The sequence below is a fragment of the Catharus ustulatus genome, chromosome 15 (assembly GCF_009819885.2).
Source record: "Catharus ustulatus isolate bCatUst1 chromosome 15, bCatUst1.pri.v2, whole genome shotgun sequence".
NCBI lineage: Eukaryota > Metazoa > Chordata > Aves > Passeriformes > Turdidae > Catharus > Catharus ustulatus.
In genome coordinates this window covers 4,074,440-4,099,438 of record NC_046235.1, presented here as the reverse complement: position 1 = coordinate 4,099,438, position 24,999 = coordinate 4,074,440, and the positions used below count along the sequence as shown (strand labels likewise).

At 40.2% G+C, this 24,999-nt stretch overlaps 1 protein-coding gene across 3 annotated transcripts in view; it reads right to left on the bottom strand.

The window, feature by feature from the left end:
* Positions 1-24,999, bottom strand: part of SLIT3 (slit guidance ligand 3) — a 466,954-nt gene that overhangs the window by 221,588 nt on the left and 220,367 nt on the right. For all 3 annotated transcript variants that reach the window (XM_033073074.1, XM_033073076.1, XM_033073075.1), the window contains one exon: positions 8,478-8,549. In XM_033073074.1, coding sequence (XP_032928965.1) covers positions 8,478-8,549 — 72 coding nt within the window. The remainder of the gene's footprint in view (positions 1-8,477; positions 8,550-24,999) is intronic.

The following is a 24,999-nucleotide window of genomic DNA, read 5'->3' as shown; positions in this document are numbered from 1 at the left end:
ATTTGAAGTAGATGGAAAGGATGACTTAGGCCTGTGTGGGATACTTCATCTTTCTTGTCATCAGCATTAGGACTTTACGATATGAACAATTTAAGTGCAAGCTTTCAATAATGCTTGGAAAGACATTTCCAGAAGAGGAGAAAACAATTGGTACTGATGTTTGTCTTACTTCTACAAGGAATATTAAAAAATCTGTGGTCTGCCCAAAAATTAGTACTAAAATCAATATATACTGCAGTGGATATCCAGAATACAGAAGATGAGTAAATCAGAATTATGAATAACCTTATTATGGAGGCAGTCAGCTCTGATTAGCTCAGAAAAAGTGAAAATTTAAATAACAATAAATGCCACCAAAAATACATCCTTCACTACTAAATACTATTGGCTTATGTACTTCTGTTTTATAAGTAGAACACACTTAAGAGATATTTCAGCTTTTTATTTATCTGACATTTTACTCAGGGGAAAAAACCCTTTACAGTGAGGAAATCTGTTCCTCAGGAGTGATGGCTCAGCTTTTAATAAGTTGTCAGTGACAGATCCCTTGTGGCCAGTTGAGCCCACAAGTACAGACATCCATGAAAACAAACACTTCCTGAAATGCAAGTGGACAAGAGAACAGAGCAGACACCCACTCTACTTATTGCAGATGTTTCCATTTAAAAAAAAAAAAAAAAAAAAAATCAGCGGTGCATTTTCAATCTGTGCAATCAATCTCACATGAAGTACAAGTCAAGGTTTAGCACATTCACCAGATTTAAGATCGTGCTCTGCTGGTTTGTCCACCTGGTGTTTCATTTATTAGTGAGGGACATGAGAAAGGGGATTACATAAACCCAAATGTATTTAAAAAATACAAGTATGGTCTGATCACACTACCAAACATGGCACAGGTTTAAATACTTCATGGAATGGTTTTGGGGTTACCCAGTGTTTACCACATGTTCTGCAGACTTTGCAGGTTGTTAGTCTGCACATCTGTTCCATTGCTCCCTGATGCATGTGGGACCATCCCAGGCTGTTGGGGAATAATGAGGAGAATTCTCATTAACAGCCCTTCTCCTCAAACACAGGAACATCCTGCAGGCTGGGACTAAATCCTCCAGCTGACCACGTGAACCACAAGATGACAGAATCATACAAAGTTGGGGTTGGAAGGGACTAAAGATCATCCTAAAGACATTCCACCCCATTCCATGGGCAGGGAGACCTCCCACTATCCCAGGCTGTTCCAAGCCCTGGCCAACCTGGCCTTGGACACTTTCAAGGATGGGGCAGCCACAGCTGCTCTGGGCACCCTGTGCCAGGGCCTTACCACCCTCAGAGGAAGAATCTCCTCCTCATATCCAGCCTAAACCTTCACAGGAAGAATCTCCTTCTAATATCCAGCCTAAACCTGCTCTCTGTCAGTTTAAAGCCATTCCTCATTGTCCTATCGCTTTATGCCCTTCTAAAATGTCCCCTGAAGGGCTGACATAACACTAATGCCAAACATTTACAAAAATGCTCTATCAAGACTGAAACTGGTTCACTCACTAGCAAGATCATTGCTGAACTGGCATCTCGTAGCATCAGTGCACCTTGCAAAAATCCTGTGAAACTAGAAGGTAATTCTGAATAATGGCTATTCCTTATGATGTCAAAGGAGACACACAGAAGTTCTGGGGCTGCAAAAACACTTAAACCCCACAGTATTTTATGAAAATTCCAATAAACTGCCAGAGAGCACCATTATTCAGCACAGTTACTCAGAAGGCACTGCCTCTGTGCAGCACATTCTAGAAAACTGCAGAATGAGCTTTTTATTCCAGACTCCTTGCTCACCCTCAGCCATCCTGCACAAAACTCTTCTGCAAGGGAAGGGATACAAGAGCAAGACACAGATAGGGCACAGATCCTGTGCCCAGGATCCTGTGCCCCCACAAACCATCAGGAAGAAGTTGATGATGAATACATCATCTCTCGATGCAGCACAGAGAAGAAAAAAGGCTCGGCCGATTCACTGGAGGCAGAGAAAAAACCGTGATTAAAAGAATGTAGTTTCTGAATTAAATGTCAAGTCTTCACCTCCATATTCCTAACAGGCTTTCCCTTGACTGTGGCTGCAGCAGCTGTGACATTCCTGATGGAACAGAGTGAGCAGGAAGGCACCTCCAGCTGGGGCAAATGAAAACACAGTTCCTCCCTACACCTTCCTGCCTGCCCTAAGCCAGCCTGCACAGATTTAGGCTCTCTTGCTTTTTTCTCTTATTTTCACTATAAGGCAGACAAGAGAAGCTATTCAGAAAGATCAGGGCAGGTAAATTTTAGAGGTTAGTGATTCAGAACAGAATAGAATTAAAAAAACCCCAGTGACCTCAGGCAGGGAAGCAGCAGCTCCCTGAGCGGAACCAAGGGAGCCCCTGCAGGGATGGGCCACGACTCTCAAGAGAGCAGTGAAGCAACCAGTGTCACCCTGCTGTGTCACCTGATGTGCTGGCCCCATGTGTGTGGCTGAGGATGCCAAGAGAGAAGCACTTCTGTCTCACAAAATGTCCTCTGCTACAACTCTGAGTCTCTGTCTGTGCTTGGGCAGCTCCACACACCTCACCTGAACCGCTGTGTGGGGAACATGCGTGTGCATTCCAATCAATCATATCCTTGTAATGAGTTAATTGTGAAATACATGCTTTTTGCATTTATTATAAGGGGTAGAACAGATGGCAAAAGCTCAAACTAATGTATTCATAAAATTAACTGATGCTACAGGTGGTGTTTCTCCATAGAAGGTGGTAAGTTGGTAACTTGTTATTTTAATGTTATAATAATGCTGCGTGACAATGACATTTCTAGGAAAGCAAATGTGATGGTCACAGAGATCTCTCTTGAATTCATTATGGTCACTATCACAATGAAGACCAATTACAGGAGATACAAAGGAATACACTGTTGGAATACATTGAGTGCAGTGTGAATTTATGGACAAGGAGGAGGAAAATTATTTAGAAATTTATATAGCTGAAGTAATGTGATCTTTTTGCCCCCTAAAGAGTGCAAAAGGCTTGTCTCCAATGAGTATTTTAAATAACTCTTTCCATGCCTCTAACCTGTTTAGCCAGCTCTTTGTCAAAACAACCTGAAATATGTTCCATAACAGAAATATATCCTTTCCTTAAATTTTCATGTATTCCTATTTAAAATATACTGAGCTTTTCATGCACACCATCAAATATAGATACATATTGTTCAATCCATTGGGAGATACATAAGCAAATGCATAACCCAAGATGTGATAATCAATTCTCCTCCAGGCATTTCTTTGCTTTTATTCGAGGCCATCCACTGGCTTCAGAAGGCTTATTCCAGATTTTACACCAAAAGAATGGGAAATCTTGCCAATTGTTTATCTTCTTCCTGTTGTTTTATTTTACTGCAAAGTGCAAGAGTAACATTGAATACTGCACACAAATGGCAAGAAACTACAGCCAGGAATTTCAGAGGGCTCTGGATAATAGCTTCCCTGGAGAACCCAGACTAAAGGAGTTATGTTTTGTAGTGTAACATTTCATGAAGATCTACTGCATATTTATGTATGGCAAATAACTCACAATCACTTGCTTTCTTCTGGTGAAATGGCTACACACAAATCAAGCATTATTTCCTTTATTCATTAGTTTATTCATTAGTTTAACTTGACAGGTATGTTTAATTATTCCTATGGCTGAATGGCAGAAGCTACAAATAAACTCTGCAGAGCTGGCTCTGATGGTTTAAAAAAATTACATAGGAACATTTTAATATTTTGTGTAGGTGAATGCAAAATACCACTCAATGTAAAGAGCAAGTTCAGCTTTTTCCAAAACCTGAATGTGCAATTGAGATGTTTAATTTTTGTAGAAGTCCCATGAATTGATGATAACAGTAAATGCATGCAGAAAAAGTAACAGAATCTTCCAGGAAAAGCCATTTAACAAATAAGGAACTGAAACTAATAGGTACAACAATATTTTACAGTACTTACAGAGCTCTGATTTTCTACACTGCAGAGGTAATTTAACCACTAGGAAAATAAATGTGTACTGACTTGCAGAAGTGTTAAACATTACATATGTGCTGATTTATTTCTGTAGTTTTAAAAACATAAATCTAAATGCTTCCTTTCTTCCTCCTCAAGAACCTTTAGGGCTATCAAGGAGGATATTACCCACAATTTGCCAAGTGGCTCCAGGATGCAGGGAAAGCCTCTTGCAGGTCCAGTGATAGGAGCTATTATCTCAGGTAAGGCTGAGAAGTATTCAGACAGAAATGAGCAATGAGCCTGTATTATCATGACACATGAACCTGTTAACTTCTTTTTTTTTTCCCCTGAATCCCAGTGCTACAGAATCTTACAGCCAAAGTCTATGAGAGATAAAAGGTAGGAGCTGAATATGGATGGAACTGAGTTGCAGTGAATCAAGAACAAGAAACTGTAGCAGCCCCTGACAGAAAAAGCAGTGCCTGTGTCACTCTGTGTGGTGTTCACACAGGGGGCTGCTTGCCCAGGGTGGCTGTCCCTCTGCTCTGCTGCTCTGTCCTTCTGCCCTGCATCCACACTGCACATGGGTTCCTCTTCCCCATTCCTTGGCTGGGAAATGTTTGTAGACTCATCCAATGGTTTGAGTTGGAAAGGATCATAAAGATCATCTTGTTGCACCCCCTGCCATGGGCAGGGACACCTTCCACTATCCCAGGGTACTCCAAACCCTGTCCAGCCTGGCCTGGAACACATCCAGGGATCCAGGGGCAGCCACAGCTGCTCTGTGCCAGGGTCTCCCCACCCTCACAGGGAGGAATTTCTTCCTGACATCAAGCTCTGTATATCCCTGTACTGGGATCCTGGCTGCCCTCAGTGAGGTGGGCTGAGCAACTGCAGGAATGCCTCAGCAGAGAAACACTTCCCTGAATGCCAAGATGTGATATGAGCAGGGGAAACGTGCAGAAATCCAAGAAGCAGCTCTATATACTTTTATGATGGAAGACCATGGCTGACAGCGCTGAGTTAGCCCAAAGCTCAATGAGACTCAAACCCATATACTTTAATTCTTGAAATAAATGTGCTTACTTGGGGCTAGATTCCTGCAAGAAACATTTCCTGTTCTCTGAGTAATAAGTAACAGAAATTGAACACAGGTGTGCTCTGCAGGCTGGCCCTCTCTTGCCCTCTCCTGTTCAGCTCTTAGGGCCACTGAGCAGAGTTTATGCATCTAGTCCACAATATGTTCAAACTTTCAGTTTTTTGCCAAATTCCCAAATAAATTCACTACTGGTAATGGACATTATGTGCTCATGAAACGTTCTAAAAGCTGTATAATTATTTCTACGTTTCAGTCAGAAATAAACTCGCTAATTTATTTGTGTGCAGATTCTTTGATTTTTGTACTCAAACAGCAGAAAACACTTCATATGAAAATAATTGACACAAACAAAACTTCTCCCACTTAGGAGTTTGAAAAACACCAGTCTCTGCTTTGGCTTTGTCTTGTGCAAAAACACTGGGCTCCCTGACATTTAAAACTCTTCTTTAGCACAGCCCTAATTTCCTGGGCTCACTGTTCTGTTACAACAATGATAAAAGACAGATAGCTTCCACCATTTAAAAAGAAAGGCACAGTGAAAAATACCTCAAAACACTGCTTTTTATAACACCCCCCCATCATTTTAACAATTTTTTGAAAAACATTTTTTCCTGTATGAAGCCAGCTTCGCAGCCCTGGTGCTTGGGGAACATCAGCAGACTCTCTTTGCTTCACATATGCAGCAGCATCTCCTCCTTTGAAAGATTTATTTTTTACACCAGCCTGCTCCAGCTGGACACAACCTGTGACTCTGTGTCCATCACTGCCATGGCCATACTGGGACAGGGTAATTCTCACAGGGTTTCCAAATAGCACCCACTGTAATTTATATTGAGCCCTCAGGCTGCGTAATTCAGAGCTGGTATCCAAAAGGAATTCATGCCCTGACTCAGTTCTATCACATCAACTCGGCATTTTGTCCTGGGGGAAGCTTTCCAAGCTGCTGTTAAAGACAGCATTAATCTGGAGACTTTCATATGGTCTAGCACTTGCTGTGTCCCCATTATGATATCTCCAGAGCTATTATTTTTGCCATGACACTGGGACACTTATGGAATAACCTGGAGGAATATGAGGCCATGTTAAAGGTCAAGCCATGAAAGCAGAGACCATTCCATGTCAGCCTTTCTCTATACAAATTCTAATTATAAATTGGAAAGGACTGGGGAGTATGGGACAATTTGTAGCTTCATTTCTTGTGCCCAAAAGTCTCCAAGATCCCTCACAAATATGCTTTATAAAGTGTGAGAACACTGAGACAGTACAATAAATCTGCAAAGTGATAACCATAGAAACAGCCAACCCTGCTGCTGTGCCATCAGCACCTTCCTGTCCCAGTCACCAGGCAGGTGTTGGCACAGCTCATGGCACCCCAAGGCAGAGGTTCAGTGTCCTGCTCAGGCAGGTGAACACCCCTGCTCTCTGCCATGGGCACTGCTGGGACCCAGAAGGGAGAGACTTGGCTGCCAAGCACAGGCTGAAAATGGGAATTAGCATGTCTGAGCTCACTGCCTAAAGAGCTTTATAAACTTGGTTCAGCTTGCATCACACCCTTACAGTTATTGCTGGAGAAATTTTAATGCATTTCCAACGGCAAGCTGGCTCAAGATTGTGCCATGTTTTTTCAGCAAGTCACAGTCCACTTGTCTGTGTCTGGAAGCAACAGTCACCTGCTCCCATGGACCACCCTGGGCACAGGATTCATACATTTCTAAGCAAGAAAGAATGTCTAGATATGAGTGAAAAGTCAGCTTCTCCTGCTGTTTATCTAAATAATCAGTACTCCTGGTTCACAGCAATCTGTCAGAGTACCAAGCTTTGTGCTCCTGCTGAGCTGGAGGGCTGGACTGGACGACCACGCCAAAACAGAATTATTTTATAACTCTGTGATAACTTCAGTGCTCACAGAAGAAACTGTAGCTACAGGGAGGTACTCCTGATACCGTGTCTTTTACAACAAAACAATAGATACTAACTAACTTGACAGAGGCAAGTTTTTGTTAAAGTTTTAAATCCCAACATTTATACAGTTCCTGTAAGCACTCCAGCCAGTCATCCCTCGATATCAGCTCATGGAAAGGAGAAACCCTGGATCTTTCTGCACTGAGAGTGGGTGCATAAACCAAAACACCTGTGCTTGTTGTGACAGCTTGTCAGAGGTGAACTAAACTGAATGCAAACTTTGTTATTTGAAATGAAGTCAGACAACTAACAGTGAATTACAGCTGGGGAATTTAGATTTTCTGAAACAAAATACATCTGTTGTTCCTATATATGACACAATGCAAATAAAACTTATGATAACACGACAAAAGGGAAGGGACTCTTCAGGACCATTGAGTCCAACTCCTGGGCTTTCTCAGGATGCCCCAGGAATCACATCACTTGCCTGAGAGCATTTCACTGGGGTAAGATCTGAAAACAGAACACAAGTGTGTTGCAAGACTTGGTAGAAAAGGGCTTCTTTTCACATCTCCTTTAGCTGTTTCTCCTACTCGATTTAGAAAAAATCCACACCATTTATGCTGTGGTTCCAATATTTAACACAGTGGGGATCAGTTTTCAGCTGCTGGTGTGGTAACACAGTGCTAACTCTAATGGTTCTGAAATGCTTCTGAGAGTGGCTGCAGGTTGTCCCAGGAGATCCCAACCCTGCCGAGTCAGTGGCTGTTATTTCCTTGTTCACTTCACCCCGTGCTGACTCCAACAAAGCCAAGGGTGCATTAGAGTGTGGGTGTGCACGAAAATGGGTTTCTGTTCTGGAACTTGTAAGAGCCCCCAACAGCTCTGGAAATGCAGAGCTCAAAGTCTTTACACATATTTTACACTACCTTACAGCTAAAGGCTAGGACAGACTGGCTTCATTAACCAAAGCCCAAAGCCCTGTTTTCTCTCTTAAAAGGCTTTTATAAATTATTTTAATTTTAAATACAAGCTGTCAAAGCCTGCACATTTAACTGCTCCCATTATTTTTTTCATTTTCCGATATTTGTGTTCAATCACCGTGCCTGAGTGCCACAGTCTGTCATATTCACTTTTGACAGAAGTGATGGAACAGAGAACTAAAACTAAGCAAAACATTTCAACTCCATCCCCAAACTCTACCAGGAATTTTTCCTACGTACATCTTGCTCCAGGACAGTACTGCAGGAAGGAGTGAAGCCTTTGAGTATGTTCTCTTCCTTCAGCTCAAAACCTCCCCAGGTGTGTTCACAGGCATGAGGACCAAAATAGCCTCTGAGGCCTCTGACAAAAACCTGCAGGGTCCCTTTGGTGCTGCACAGAGCTGAACACAAGGTACTCAAAGTGATAGCAACAGCCAGATGTAACGTGAGGAGAAAGGTTTTCACCACAAACACTAATGAAGTTGTCACTTACAAGTTCTTCACGTCAATGATTCCTCGAAAGGCCTTTCTAGGGATTCCTTTTATCTGGTTTTCGCTCAGGTCTCTGAATAAAAGAACAGAAAAAAAAAATTACATTGTGTTAACAAAGAGAACACATTTCTCAAATCTGCATGAGCTAATGGAACTTCCACGTGCTTAGAAAAGTAGATGTTGGTGGATTTGTTACACCACACAGTATTTTTAATTTTGCTTCTCTCCTCTAGAGGTCTGTGGAATGAGCTGAAAGGACTCTCCAACCAAAACCACCAGAATCCCTGATACAAATGACAGAACTCCGAGAAAACATCACTCAGATGTGATCATGATGCTGGCACAATGCCATGATTCACTGTCAGAGTACCTGCAGCCAAATCTCATGCCTTGGAATCACAACCCTGTAGTGTAAATGTAATTTTCTCAGCATGCTTCTATTTGTTTACTGACTGCAAAAATACTTGGCTACCCCTGCTCAGATTACAGCTTCTTATTTTAAATTAATATTCAGGAAAAACATGACAATCATTCTCTTGTGAGCTTTTTAAATTTACACTGAAAAGATCTTAATTTAATGCATTAAAATCCCACTGCATTATGTATCAATGGGAAAAACTGAATTTTTAACTTTGTTTAAAAACAAACAGCAAAAAAACTAAGCAACCAGCAATGATTTAAAATGTCTTTCTAGTACTTAAAGCACATTAAAAAATGGTTTGATCTGCATTGTGAGTGCAGGTAACATTTTCCTGCTACCCAGCCTGCATTCAGGTGCTTTTCCCCTTGATATCAATAGTCCCAGGTTCACAGCCAGTGCAGTGCAGGCAGGAAGGAGGGCATCAGGAATGGGTGGGAGATAGACATGAAATCAGAAAGCTGGGGATGTTTTCATGCTAAGGAAAAACAGGAAAAACCCCAGTTTTCCTGCTGGTGCCCCCTCAGCATGGAGAAGGGGGAGAGGTTTCAGTCTAGTTTAGGGGACAAAGGGTGGGGCAAGACAGGAATGGAAGAAGAAGAAAGGAAGGCAGAAGAGCGGGAAAGAAAAATGTTAAGAAATAAGCAAATGGAGGAAAGGGAAGGCTCAGTGATGACCAAAGGACAAATAAAGGTGATGCTGCAGAGAACTGCACAGTGCATTGTTTGGGGTAAGAGTGTCCCCAAGGCTCTGCCCCATTTTCAGAAAGAAACTCTGGCTCTCTAATGATGATTAGCAGGGCTGGCAGCCCTCTGTACTCACCCCCAGACACCCTTTTCTGTAAGTACATTTAGTGTTCAGCAAGCTCCTTTCTAGCCTCACCAAATTGGTTTTATCAAATGAGAGGCCAGAAATCAGAGCCTGTCACAAAGCCCACATTGACACTGCAGGTCAAGGCGTGCCACGCAGGGCTTTCTTCTGCTTTCCATCAGGCAGATAAGAAAAAAGGGGACTATGTCCTTGTCACGAAACTAATTCAATTTATACCAGTCATGCAGTCTACACCAAATTCTCCAAGTAGCCACAATTGTCCATTCAGACTATTGCAAACAAAAATGTGCTGCTGGATACAAGTCTCTTTTTCAAGTCAGATTAAAATTCTTTGTGACCTTCACAATTTGTTTAACACTGATCCACACTCTGACCCCTCCTTCACCTTCCCTTTATTTTGCCAGCAACAAAATATTAGTTCTTTAAAGACAGACCTTCAACCCAGACAAATGATCAGGCAACCCGGCCAGAGAAGAGACAAAGTAAAGGGTATTTCAGACCCAGAAGGAGGAAGTCTCAAGCTGTCACTTTGGTGTGACAGTGAGGCACAGCAGAGCTGTGGTAAAAGTGTGACAAAATGGCTTAGCAAGGCAAAAATGAGTAAGGTCTGAAAGGAAGACACACGCAAAGCAGAACAAAAAGGGCTTGAAAAGTGGAATTGTGTAGTCAAATAAAACCACACTTAATCCACCATCTCAAGTTGCATTTGTCTGGTTTTTTATTGTGCATTTCAAGTCATGTGTAAAAGTAAATCAGGTTTTCAAGCGGCATTTCATAACATCATTGTGTTCTACAAGGGCTAATTTATATATTTGATCTCTGCTTTGTCTTTATGCTCAACTTTTAACCTGCAGCCAGGCAAAACCAGGGGACTGCAGGAAGTTCATCTGTTTGCCATGAAAACCCTCTTGCATTATTTTTATTTTCTATAAGACACTCTCCTTTAGCTAACAATCCTGCCTCTTTCAATCTCCTGGATCGTGGACTGATTCCATAAATCTCTCTAGTGGGCTGAAGAACTGACAGCCTGCATGGCATTAGTGACACAGCATGGAAGAAAAGTCACCAATGTTTCTTTTTCTGTAACTACCCTCTCACAATTACAATCATCCTGTTTTGAGATGGTCAAGAGGAGTGTTTCTCTTTCATTAGCAAGCAAACCTCAGCCTGTGCACTTCACAAAATTTGCTCTAAGGTAGGGAAAGGCTGTAACAAGAAACTTATCTACTGAATTTGTCTTGAAGTTCCAGCTTTTTATTCCCTGCTTCTCATAGCAGACATAATGGGAAGCTTACAGAAATGGTATGCTAAATAAATATTAGTTATTAATAGTAACTGTAGAAAACCAGATAAATTAATGTGAGAGCAAAACAAAAAGCAGACAGAAAAATATGGCAGTATTCAAGAAAAATAAACAGCAAATCTGGAAAAAAAGAGGTGATGATTACTAATAGATTTCCTAGTTCTTAGACAGGAGTTTCAAGCCCTCAATTTCTGTAATGGAAGGCAAGTCCAATGCCTGGGGGAAACATGATGTGTCCTAAAGGGGAAATCTGAAAAATCCCAGAGTAAGGGAATAACAGACTGCCAAAAACCCTCATCCTAAGACACAGTGCTAGAGAGCTGAAATCCCTTGACCTGAGGACAAACCAGATGTGCCAGTCCATCAGCAGCACCCTCCTTGCAAGAGCTGCACTGTGGAGAAAGCACCCAACACAGCCTAAACACACTCATGTGCATCCTGATCAAACACACATGTTGAGCTAAGCAAAGGTTTCTAGATTGAATTATCCTTCCTGTTTTGATAAATACAGGCAAGTTCCGTGCAGTTTCACCTGGCACACAGCTTTCCAGCAGGGCACAGAGCACACCCACCCTGCAGCCTGCCCCAGCTTGGGGCACTGCAGTGATGGGGACAGCCTGGATAGGCAGCAGACCACAGAGAAACTCAGGGAGAACAGAAAAAGGCTCATCCAACGGCTCCCACAGCAAACAACCCCCAGAGAAAACAGCACCCTCATTTCTGAGCTGGGGGAATGGAGCCACAGAGATGTTAAAGAACTTGGACTGCCACTTTGCACAGAGGAGAGAGGCAGGAGCTGACAGAACCCAGCAGCTGTGCCTCACAGCACGTTAGTCCAAGCCAGACTCCAGCAAGAGTTGGCACAAGCCAATACCTTTCTTAGTTTTTTATTTTAATTTAGCTAAAATGCTTTGGACACAGATGAACTCCCTCTGCAAGTCTAATATTGTTTTCCTGATCTTCAAATGTGAATTGCAAGAGCCTCACTGATAAAAGGATTGGAAAGGGAAAAAAAACCCATCCAAAAGTGCTGACGTTTCCTAAGTGCCTCTGCAGTCTTTGCCGTAGTGCTGGTTTTAGCTTTCTGCTCCAATGCTGCCTACTGCATCCTAAGTGGAAATTCAACTATCTGACAGAGCAATAGAATACATTAAGACTTTATTATTATTTTGCCGGTAAGAGAACATAAATCACTTAATTGGAACACAGACCCTACAAACATCCATAGAATGAATCTTCATTTGAACTACAGATCTAAAACATTAAAACAACTACTTAAACACAATTTGCAAAGTTGCAAAGGTACTGAAAATAACATATGCTATATGAAATCAAAAAACTCAGCACTGATGGCATTATGCTTAGGTTTTCTCCCTTTTCAAACACAAAAAACCCCCATCCTTTGAGGATTTACCAGTTATTTTCCAAACCTTTTTTAACACAGAGATTTGCAAATTTTAAAAAGACTATTTTTAATCAAGCTGTTTTTCAGGCAGTTGTGTAAGAAGTATTTAATGTGGTTGAACACTAATCTTTAATTATTTCTCCCACTCAAATGGGCTGGGAGATCACCACACAGCATTATCCAATAAAGAACTCAGCTTGTCTTTAATGTCTGAAGAGTTTAATACAAAGACTTAAAGAGTCACCCAGAGCAAATTCTTCACAGCCAAACCTTCCCAGGATGTTGATTGCATAGTAAAACTGCAAATTCAGAGTTAGCCATTGACACATGGAACCAATGGTTTAGCTAAAATGAAGGAAAAACACAGCTTAACAAAGCTGATTCCTTTCTTCAGGAGCCTTCCAGCTTATCCCAAATTCAGCTGCATCCTGGAGTAAATCAGGGGAGCTCACACACAGCTCTCTGTAGCAGCTGCTACAAAACCATAGGACAAACACTGGTTCCTTTGACTGGACATGGGACTTGAGAGCAAAATAAGATTGTTTCCTATCCTCTCTTCTTGGCACAATAATACTGGAAAGTTAACACTGTTCACCTGCTTTGCAAAACAAAACTAATGGAAGATATGACTCCTGATTTTAAGAAAGAGCCAGCTGCCACAATGCCAAGAAATTAGCACTGTGCCCACCAGCTTTGCTCTGCCTACAGAATGTGCAGCTGAGAGAAATGAGAATTAATTCATCTCTGTTGGTAGCTTCTTTACATTCTTTTACAAATTAGGATTCCTGGGTTTAAAACATTCAGTCCAATGCACTGATCAAAATGAAATAAAATAAAATGATCCCGAGGTTTTGCACTTTTAAAGTTTAGTGCCCGTTCTTCAATCTAACTTTTCTTTACAACTGGACTAAAACTAGGCTGAAGTGCTCCACTAAAGGTCACATACTGAACACAATCTGGTCACTGCAATTTGTCTCCTTAGAATTAGTTTTAATTTGTACAACATGTTACACATAAACTCTATCCTGCAATGTTTTACTGAATTAAGTAACACAATTAAGGAGTTAAAGAATAACAGATGGGGAAAATTAGAGAGTATAATCCAAAGATAATAGGTATCTCTAAGTAACATGTAATAAAAGATAAGCAAGACAATAAAGTGAGGAATGATACAAGTCAGCTTTGTCACAGAACAAAAGTGAGGGAAGATAACTCCTACACTCAGACAAGAGACAGGGCAAGAGGACCAATGCTCTCTAGAGGAAAAGTCTGCAAGAGAAAGAGAAGTAGAAAGACCAAGGAAATCCATAGGGAAAAAAAGAAGTTTACTCAATTATATTTGTAAAAATTCCAGCACAGAATATTGTGCATTTCATTTACAGCAAGGAACAAAAGGATTTTTCCTGCTCTGCCAAAATCATGTGGCAGCTTTTTATTTTTTTCTTAATGAAAACTAATATTTAGCATTTTCAACAACTAAGTATTATTCTCACCTAGGAGCTATTGTCCTAGTATTTCCAAAACTGTTCAGTATTAGAGTATTTTCTGTTCTACAAACAGATTAAAAAATAGCTGTGTTAACTGTTAAGGACAATTCAGAAACTTTGAGCCTTGTAAATATGGAAGATAAATTCAATATATTTATCATGTTCCAGGTGAAGAATGCATTGCCCAAATCAGGTCCCTCCAACAGTAATTAGAACTGTTCAGTAGTAATTAGCTGAGGCAAGTCTGGTTCTCTCATCAGCACCTGTGCCCTCAGTGCAGGAAAGGCTTCTCCTCTCAGCAGGGTCAGTGTAAAATGGTATTTACTGTAAAGCAGCACTTGTAGCTCTCTGTCTGAAGGAAGAATGGAAAAGTGTTGCTGCTGATGGGCTACAAGGCAAGAGCTTAACAACAGCAGTGTTGTAAAGCATTGCTCTGTGGAAACTTGGCACCACTGCTGATTTTCTAAAAAGGAAAAAAATTTTCTTTCCTCCTGCTAGTGCACGAAGAGTAAAGAGGGTGACAAGCACTGAGTTCTGCAAAACAAGAGCAGGTCCTGCAGATGTTGTGCACCCTGAACAAGGTGACTGTGTTTTCACTAAATACAATGCAGCTGGCTCTCAACTCGTGCTCTGGGAGGCTGAAGGGGAAATGCCGGTTTGGTTTGGTTTTGTTTGTTTTGAGGAGGGAATTTAGCTCAAAAAATCCAATTAAAGCGGTCCTCAATGCTTTCACACAGTCACGCACCGCTGCACAAGCACTGCTGCTAAGCCCCCAGAAGATAAACACCAGGGTTTCTCTGTTGAGGCAGTTGCACTGTGCAGTGATAGATGTTAACTCTGCACTTCTGCATTTCAGCACTTGCCCAGAGCCCCACGCAGCCTCATTAACCCCAGTCACACTCACCTTCATTCTGGAGAGCAGGCTGCTGAGCAGAGCCAGAGCCTCAGCATTTGGGAGGGGGACTCACTAAGGAATCAGAGCAAAAAGATCTCAGCAGAAGATGATTATTTTATCATCATCTTCCACCTTCTCCAAGGACAATTTAAAAACCATCTGTTAATAAAGATCCTTCAAGGGATCCAAGCTGTATGGACTTGTGCGGTTTCATGACTTCTGTCCTGAAACAACCACAGGGATCACACAGCACATGCTGAAGTCTTTATACATGTTTAAAAGAATAGAGAATACTCATTTGTGATTACCTAACTCTTCATTTGAAGTTTTGAAAATTCTTGGTTGCTTAAAAAAAAAAAAAATTAAAAACCCAAACCCCACCTTGTTTCACTGAGACATAGCACAGCATTTGTCAGCTGATGCACCCAACAGAAAAAAATCAGAATATCTCTGAGAAGATGAGTAAATATTTTTATGTCATTTTAAATAAACTGTAAGAGTAATCAGTGCCAAAGTCCAATCAAAGGCAACATTTGTCCTTATGACTTTTGCAGTTCTCCCTCCTCCTGCCACTTCCAAAACGCCGAGCAGTGATCAGACAGCATTTAGGAGACTCTCATTTTAAAACCACACATCTTGAGAGTGATCATGAGCTTTCATTTCAGAAAGCAGCATCTGTTTTGTCTTTTGGAACGTACACACAAAAGTAAAACCTTTCCTCCAAGTATTTATACTCAACTTTGGATATGTCAGGGAGCAGGAACTGGAAAGTAATATCCAGTGGACTCAGAGGAAACTCTCGAGGAGAAGCAGCCCACTAGAAATAGGATAACTATTCCTGACTAATAAATGACAGTAAGATGTCTTTGTTAGCAGCACTTAATGTAGGATTTCAGTGCTTTAGAACATGCTATCGATATAATTAATCCTTCCTTTTGATCAAGGAGACAAAGGAACACAATGAGAGGCAGTGTGTGACTCAAGGTGCTCCAGCAGAGTGTGGGAAGAGACAGAAAATCCCTTCCCAGTCAGTGCCACAGATCAGGAATTCCACTTGATTCCACAGGAATTCACCCGCCGAGCCTTCCCGCGTGTGGGGAGAGTGTTCTGCCAGCAGAGACAGCTCTGACACCACACTGCACACAGATCCATTTTGATAGGAAAACCTTTCTTCTGGAATTCTCCAGCACCACTGAACCTCTGGATTGCTGGCAAAACAAATGCTCCAAGGACCATGATGCTCCCACACAAGTCCAAGTCCAGCTGCACTGGCAGTGAGATTAGGACACAGAGGCACTGATGTGATTTAGTGGGGACACCACACACCTCAAAGAGAGAGGACTGAAGCCCTGACATCAGAAGAAAGAAATTATTCTCCCCATCATTTTCTATTTTTGTCAATATTTTCTTGCTGCTAAAGCAATGTGAATTCAAAAGCTCTCTCACTGCTTATTAATGTTAACACTTTAAAAGACAGAAATGCAGCTATATGGAGGTACCTTTATTTTAAGTTAATTTTAAAAAGCACTGGTTTTAGACTGTTGACCTGTTTTAGGGGTTATACTTTTGTCTGTTGAGCTGTACTGGACAGAAATCCTTTGCATTTGCAAATTCTAAACATTAATAGGAAATCACCCTCCTCTGATCTCCCCAGAGAGACAGGAGCCTCCACAGCCCTGCCTGACGACTGAACAAAAAGATATTTGCAGTTTATTGGTTATATATTTTTTAATTAGGATGAGTTTTTATTTTAGAAGATAAATGTAAAAACATAAAGAATAAAACATGCTCTGTCTTTGGATAACTGATCAACATCTGGAGCAAGACTCTCTTTTGACTGATCTGTCTTAACCTAACTGCCTTAGTTAATCATTAAGATTTTTATATTGAAGATTTTTTTTCACTTTACTAATATATTAAAAAAAATCCCCTGCCAGTTAATATTTTTGTGTACTTAATCATCACAATAGTATTTTTTTAATTCAGGCTGTGATCCTACACTTTTGCTAAGAAAATAAGATTTTTCCTAGGATTAAGTAGCAATCACATGTGTAAAGATCTAGGTTTTATTTTTTCATCAAGTTCTCCTGAAAGAGGCCAATTACACAATTTGTTTGTATGATCACTGCAGACATTCCTGTGGCTATATAAAAAGTTATAAAAATGATAGAGAATCCGTGGATAGTAAAACCAACTTGAATTTCCATTCATTCCAGTGAGGTACAAATGAGTTGCAAAGTATTTGAATGCACTGCAGTGAGAAAAACAACGTTCTGTTTATAGCTCAGGCCAGGTTATCAGAGGGTCTTTTTCTGTTCTGTGGCAAAGCCTGCACCTGTGCAAGAGGGGCTCACAGGTACCTGAGCTGTTTTAAAACTAAATTATAATATTGGACTAGCAATATCTATTGCACTGATATTCAGCAGACTGCAGGAACAGGTACTGAAACCCAAGACAAAAGACAGAGGAGTCCCATGCACCCTTTTCCATTTTTATAATATTTTAGTTTCTCTTTTTCTCCCACAGCTTCACCTTTATGCACCTTCCCTGCTATGGATCATTTAGCCCTGAGAGTCCCAGTGAAACACTGCAGATGTAAGAAGATCCACTTCAGACTGGTTTGTAGCCATAATTCATTTTTCTGTGTGGATGTGACATCCAGATTTATTAGACCAAGAAGTAATACCACAAAGTGGTTCACTCGAGTGCGATGTTCATGCAAGTGTTTAAGTAATAGCAGCTCTCTGTGTTAGGGGAGGATCCACAAACCCAGCAGCTCTTCAAGGACTCCAGAGCAGATCACCCTGACCATTACAGCTGCATGACACCCTTACAAACCCTCATTCTTCTACTTTATCCTCACAAAAAAAGATTCACTGGAACATAATCAAATAATTTCTTCTTTTCCAATGACTATTCACCTAGGTAAAGCACCTTTGAGAATCCTACTCTGTGCACAGGAAGTTTATCATTCAATAATGCCATGATATTATATAGAATGTAGGTGTTTTAAGAAGAGAAAATAAAACTCAAGTATCCTAGTAGAACAAACATGCTAACGTGACACAAATCTAAACCAAAATTAGCTTTCAGCTAAAGTGCACATAAAATGGTGAATTCTTCCAAAAGAGAAGTTAAATTTGCAATCATTCTGCTCAGCTTACCAAGGGTTTTATTTGAATGTTTCAGTGAATCAACTACCAAAGACCTAAACCTTTACTGAAAACTCAGCTAAAATGGAGATAATTCACAAGAATTAACAGTGTTCCTAGGACTTCATTGCCACTTTCAAACCAGTCCAGCCTAAACAAGTTACAAGCTGAATTAATTTCCTTGAATCCACCCAAACACTGCATAACACAATCCTCCAGATTCTGCTTTGAAAACAGACTCACTTTTTTATCCTCAAACGCCCAAAAATACTCATAGGGAGATTGGGTGTGCATGATTGGCTTACAGCAACTCTCAGAAGTGCCTGTGGTGGTTTTTGAGCTCTGTTCCCAAAGCTGACGAGGGAACAAGGGCACTCCTCTGATTCATCAGCAGATGTCTCGTTCCAGAGACCCACAGAGTTCATCTGCATAAAGGCACTTCCAGAAATGAACTCGGCTTTCCTCCGACTCCCTGTCAAGCATCTTGCTGAATTTCAGATTGACAGTGTCAGTTCACAAAATTGAATTAAATGTAAAAAAGCTGACCAGGGAGGAGGGAGGAGTGGCTCCTGCATAACAGACTCCAGTGTGTCCACGCTTTGCTGTTTCATTGTTGAGGCACTCTCAAATCAAAGAACATCAAATTCCAGCGTGATTTGATTTCATCACTGCTGGGAATTATGATGACTTGTTCCAAAGTCCATTAGAGTTATGTGAGTGTTCAGGAGAAAATACGCCTGATATTAAAACTTGACTTTTTATCCCAAAAGTTTTTTCAATTTCTGACACCTCCTTAGCAAGCTTTTGAAAAAACAATTAGCTAAAGGGGTGTCACGTGTCATATGACAAAAATAGTCTTGTCTTATCTTATCAGAAAAGGAAATTTAACTTCATTATAAGACTTGGAAAGTTTACATCCTGATATTATTCACATCATTACTTCCAGATGTCATGCAGAAAACCAACAATCAAGAGACAGAAACTAAGAGTCAGTCAAAACATATACAAGAAATCTGCATCCCAGTTCCATACACAAAGGTTTTTGTTTGGTTCCAGAAAGGAATTCATCATGGAACCTGTTTTTATCCCAGCTCAGATGCAATCACTCTTCCTTTCTTTGAACATTAGATTTGTGGAAAGACAACTTTAAATACCAGGGAACTGTGGCTAACACAGAAAGTGGTTTTCTAACTAAACCTATCCCACCCTGTTAAGTTTATACAATTATGATATAGATTGTATACAACTACAACACATATGGTTCCAATGCTCTTCCTAGCCTGCACTCTTTGTTCAGTCTTTCTGAATCACAGAATGATGTAAAGGGAAAAAAGGCAAAACAAAATCTAAATCTTAGAGTTGGGATTCGTTACCAACACTTTACCAAAGACAATAATGGAACAAAAGTAGTTTAACATACATTAAGTATTTTAAACCATCAGGTGTAACTCACATGTGCTTTGATTTGTAATATTAAATAAGGGCCTATGTTTATTTCTTCATGGATGAAGCATATTTGGAAGTATTAAACATACAATATGTTTGTCTTCTTCAGAAGATTCTAATTAGAAAAACAGAATCTATACCAAGTATTTCCAGTAAATGCTGAACTGGAAGACAATTCACTCAAAGCCGAAGGAGATTATTCCTTCAGCTTTTCCCTAGTGCCTGGTAATTAGAAACATTTTAACCAGGTCAAAATCACACATCTCAGGACAATGTCAGTGGCTTCTTCCTGCAATAGCCCAGCAGTACTACTACTGATTATTTTATTAAATTCTGCACATTATTCCATAATCTACCTCCCTGGGGATTTACATTCTGATTTTGTCACTTCCCATAGCAGATAGTGTCTGTCACACAGAAGTCAGCAAATAATCACCTCACTGAAATCTTCTCCTCAGCTCCTGACCCCTGGTTATGGTCAGGGGATGCTCAGCAGTCACTGCAGGCTCAGTAGGAGTCCAGCCCACATATGGGAGATTTTAAAGAGGAGAGAAGTCCCAAATGAACATGTTCTAATTCCCTCCATTGTATCTCAGCTCCTCCAAACCCAAGAGGAAGGAGCCCCGTGCCCGAAGAAGGAATGAAGGAATTTAGGGCTCTGGCAAACAATCACTGCCTCTGGACCAGAAATATCAGTGTTTTTAGCAATGTCAGGGTGCCCCTGGCTAAAGAGATGGAAGCATATTTACACAGAACAAGTTCTGAACTGACTGAATAAACTATTAATAATGAATTAATATTGTCTTGGCCTTTCAAGCATCTTCTTTGGTTATTAAAGTGAGGCATTCATTAAAGCCGCAGGATTAAAAAAACACATTTTCCACTTTATTGTACTGAAGCTTCAAAATGTAGATAAAAGATAGGATGAAGTGGAAGCTGTGGATTGTAACAGTACCTGAGGGAACTTGCTTCCTTCAAAGGCCATCTGCATGTTATAGAAATAGCAGCAGCGCCACAGGGAAGCAGAGTTTGCTTATCAGGGCAAGGTGGTGATGTGAATCTGGGACTGAGACTCAGGAATGCCCCTCTAACAGGGGCAGGTTTCCATGGTGGGCACAGGTCACCCACTCATGCAGAAATCTCTCTCCCTGCTCTCTCTGTGGGGCCAGAGCCCATGGGCATGGAGAAGGCTGAAGGGCAGCCATGCTTTGGGCTCAAACAATGCAATGTTTGAGCAGTGCAATGTGCCAGGACTAGACACTCATGAGTGCCCAACCCATTTTAAAGGTAGTTTTAAAAATGTCTCTGTAGGGCTCCTGTGACTCTTCACCATCACTGATAAACCCTAATGTGGCAACTTTGTCACACATGCCCCTTCTCTGGCACCACTGGAATAGTTCAGGTGCCTGGGAGAACACCCACTTGACCATGTTCAGTCCTAATCCAAAGAAAGGATTTCCAATGTGTCTGCAGGAATGAATCCACAGAGGCCAAACACCCAAGGTTATTTTGTTTGCTGTTTTTTCTCTACCTTGATAAACAAATCTTGCCCAGGATGCTTAGCAGATTCCTGCCCTGGGGGTTTCTGTGCCTCCAACACTGCAAGCATCTTTGCTAAGGTCGCATAAAATTTCAGAGCACATAGTTAATGTTCAAATGGCAGAGTATATTGATTCTCTGCCCATCCCCTAGTATCTTAAGTTTACCCAGAAGACTATTTTATTTAATTAACTTGGTGCTTTATTAATATAAATATTCCACTATTGATCATAAGAGAAGCTGACGCATGTTTGAGTCAGACATACATCAGATCCATTTAATGGAGCTCCACTTAGAAGAGTGGTTGGCTCTAAATCAAGGTAAATGGCAGCAAGTGCTCCTTTGGGATGACAGGGCTCAGCTGAATCTATAACATTTTTACGGAGCTAGTTTTCTTAAAAGCAGAAAACGTATGGAAATTAGATATGAAAACGGTCTCTCCTTGCACGTATCAATTAAGCATGTCAATACCTTAATTAAATTGCTCAACTTAATGAGATTTATACCAATGAATATGTTTTATAGTTATAATAGCTTTTTTGGCTACTGTTCAAGATGTCAAATAAATTGTGAAAAGAGGATTAAAAAAAGTAGTAATTGACATTCTGAACTGAAGCCAGTATTTTTTCTCCTCATTTTTTCCCTTCATTCATGTGATTTTGGAGAACGTATAAATAAAGTAATGAACCCTGTAATAGCTTTGCTTTTAAAAATGTCTTTCTTTTCCACTTCTAATCCTTCTTATCGAGTTCTCTAAGTAGCACACCATTTAAATTAAGAAGCACTTCAGCCTGAATGATTATAGGGTTTTTCCCCTTTGAGGCTCACTATGATGCCTTTCCTCCAAGAAAAACTCAGAAAAACTTTTCTCTCCAGACATGCAGTTACTACAAAGACTTCTTGTCAGACAAGGGCAGCATGAATGCCTCGAAGCACAAGGATCTCACACCACATTGGGAACTTCCACTGCTATCCTGGACTGCTTCCAGTTTTGTATCCACCTTCTCTGGGGTAAAAAAACCCAAAACACTGGATGCTGCATTTCCTGGCATAATTCCTGGCTCCATCCTAAATGTACTCTGTAACCTTGACAAAGCCATCAGCTGTGTCAGTGACACTGTTCTACAGTAAATGAGCTGGACTTTGGTGATCCTTGTAGGTCCCTTCCAACTCAGGATATTCGAAGACAAGGATTTCCATGTGAGAAATGCCTGACTTCATGTAAAAATGAAGTATCTTCCCAAGTGGGAAGTGGTGCAAAAGTACCTTCCCTGCAGTTGCTGCAGGCCCCCCCTCAGCAGGACTGCACATGAGGAGAAAACACAGAACACCTTTTTTCTGCCAAAAACAAAGGATAAAGTTCTGTTCACAGGTGATTCTCTCTCTCATTTCCTGGTAAAAAATACAGAAAAACTGAAGATAACAAAAACCATCCCAGGGGAGCTTCAAGTACAAAACCCCCAAGTAAAAGAAGAGCATTTATTATTCCTTCACCTTTCCTCTCAGCTGTTGAAGAACAGAACAATCTATTGAATTTTATTTGAAAAGCAATATCCAATTCAAGCCTTTGCATAATTTAAATTTTGGGTTCCTATTCAAGTGAAGAGATCCTGCCTGTAAATTCTTCAAGAAAGTATTTATTTTAGCTATTCCATGAATTGCACCAGGTTTTGTAAGACTTCTAACTAAACTGCAATTAAAACCAAATACTTGACAGTTGTCCTTCAGAACCAAGAAACTGAGCAGCCTATATGCTTTTTCACATCTTATTTCTGGTCAGTAAGAGACAAACCTTGTGTTTTGACTCTATTTCTTACCCTTATTAAATGTTTTCTCTGTAAAGCCAACCTAATTTTTCTCCTTTATCAAAAGACTAAATCGATTTCTTTAGCTGAATTCCATGCCAGCATCTGTGACAGTGAAGGATAAACTCCTTGATATAAAGGAGTTTGTTAGGTTAAAAAAAATAAATCTTAAGAACAAGGGCTGAAATGTCAGGAAAGAAGAGGGAAAATTTGTACAAGTTTCATCCTACCTCTCCCCATTATTTTTACAAATATATAAGACATGAACTGGTTTTTCAGTTAACCCAAGTGGAATTTGCTGTATTTATGGCAATGATTTTCATGTACTGAAGTGCTATTATTTTAATAAAATAGAAAGTAATTTCTGATTTGATTCTGATACCCACTGTTTTCTCCACATGGGTGAACTACAACCAAATATTTCTGTTGGAATGGCACCTTTTCACTTAGAGTGTTTGGTTACATCCTGAAAATTCCAGCTGACCATTTCAGTGCAGCTTTCCATCCCTTCACTGCAGCAGTGGGTAGGTTGGGCTAAAGAAACACCAAACAAGAATTCATTACACGTTGCTAAATCTCTAACTGATAAACTACATTTCAGGAAAAATTACCCATGCTAGCCAGTTGATGGCCTAAAAAAGAGGCTATAAACCAGAAAAGTCAAAGCTTTCCCACTTTGTCTGCTGTGCCCTCTCCACAAGCAGAGTCCCTTCATTACAGAGTGTGGATGTCTCCAACCTCACAACTGCATTTTCCCCCCTTTTTCTGCACTGGTGACATTAAATTGGTTTGTTACTCACCTCACAATAAATTCTCAGAATGTATTTTGCTTTTTCTTTTTTCTTTTATGCCTAAATTTCATTCTTATGGTCACTTGTGAAATTGCAGGGTAATATTTTAAATTTAAATAAAAACTATTCAACTTTTACTTTTGACATCATTTAACACTAAATATTTTCTATTAAAAAATTGCTGACAGGTGTGACATCTCAAATACATCACTATTACAGACAGCAGTATCTACATGGTAGCTTTAAATCTTAGTTTTCCTAGGGAATGTCAGAATCTATGAAGCAAAGAAACTGTATAACAAATTGCTGGGTTATATGCAATTTCTTAAAAGGCATTTATTTTCCAAGGTTTTCATCCACTAAAAATGAAAAGCAGCACTAGTTTCAGCTCAAGCAATTCTGCAAAGCAAAGCTGGACCCCTTATAACTGCTTAAGTGTTCCACATTTATGAATAATGGAAGGATCTGACTGGTTAAGAGAGAAAAAAAATAATTTTTCTTCTTGGTACTCGTTCTAAACCAGGTACACAACTTTGTTACAAAATGTGCTATGGTCGTCCTGTAAAGGATGAACAGAGATATTCACAGATTTTAAGAAAAGCATTTAATCAAAAAACTTTCTGCAAAACCAAACCAAAAGTCATCCTTAACAGGGAAGTGATATTAGGGTATTTAAATGTTTGACTGATTAGAACTAATCACTTGAGGAAAAGATTGTTTTTTCCTCAATGTTAATGAGACTGAAGTTTTGGGTATCTGACTCTAAATCACAGAAACTACAGAATCAAAGCTGGAACACCCTAATGAGCAGTTTTCTCATTACTGAAGAAGTTGCTCAGGATTTTTTCTGTTTAATAAAAAATAATTTACAGGATTCTTTTGGCAATTCAAATGGAAACATGAAACTCAGCTGCTTGGATGCTCTCATATTTTAAGCAGTATCTCAAAGGCAGCATTTTCTGAGAATGACAAGCTGCAGAAAACCCAGTTTTGCTGTAGCACCAGGACACTGTAGTGTCCTGCTGAAGCACCAGAAAATATTTTCTGGAGAAGCTTCTCCAAACTTTTGGTGCTTTACAGCACTCCAACTTACAATTGCAGGCATCAGCAATACATTTTAAAAAAATGAAAAAACATTTAAAAAGACCAAATTAATCCACTTCTATTTAAACTATCTTGAAGAAGAAATTGATGCTCCACTCACAAGAGCCTCCCTGGGTGTCCCTGGGCTCCCAGAGCCCACACCCCAACTGCTGCAGTGACCTTGAAATTAGGACCTCAGAATGCAACACTTCAATCTTATAAACAGAAAACACTGTTCTTTTACTTTAAACCAAGGCTTGCAACACATTCCAAAAGAAATAACTGTCCTTCAAATAAAACAGAACTACTACTTTAATTAGTTGTTGCTTTAAGTTTTACAAGATGAAGAGTTCTTTTCACTTAAATGT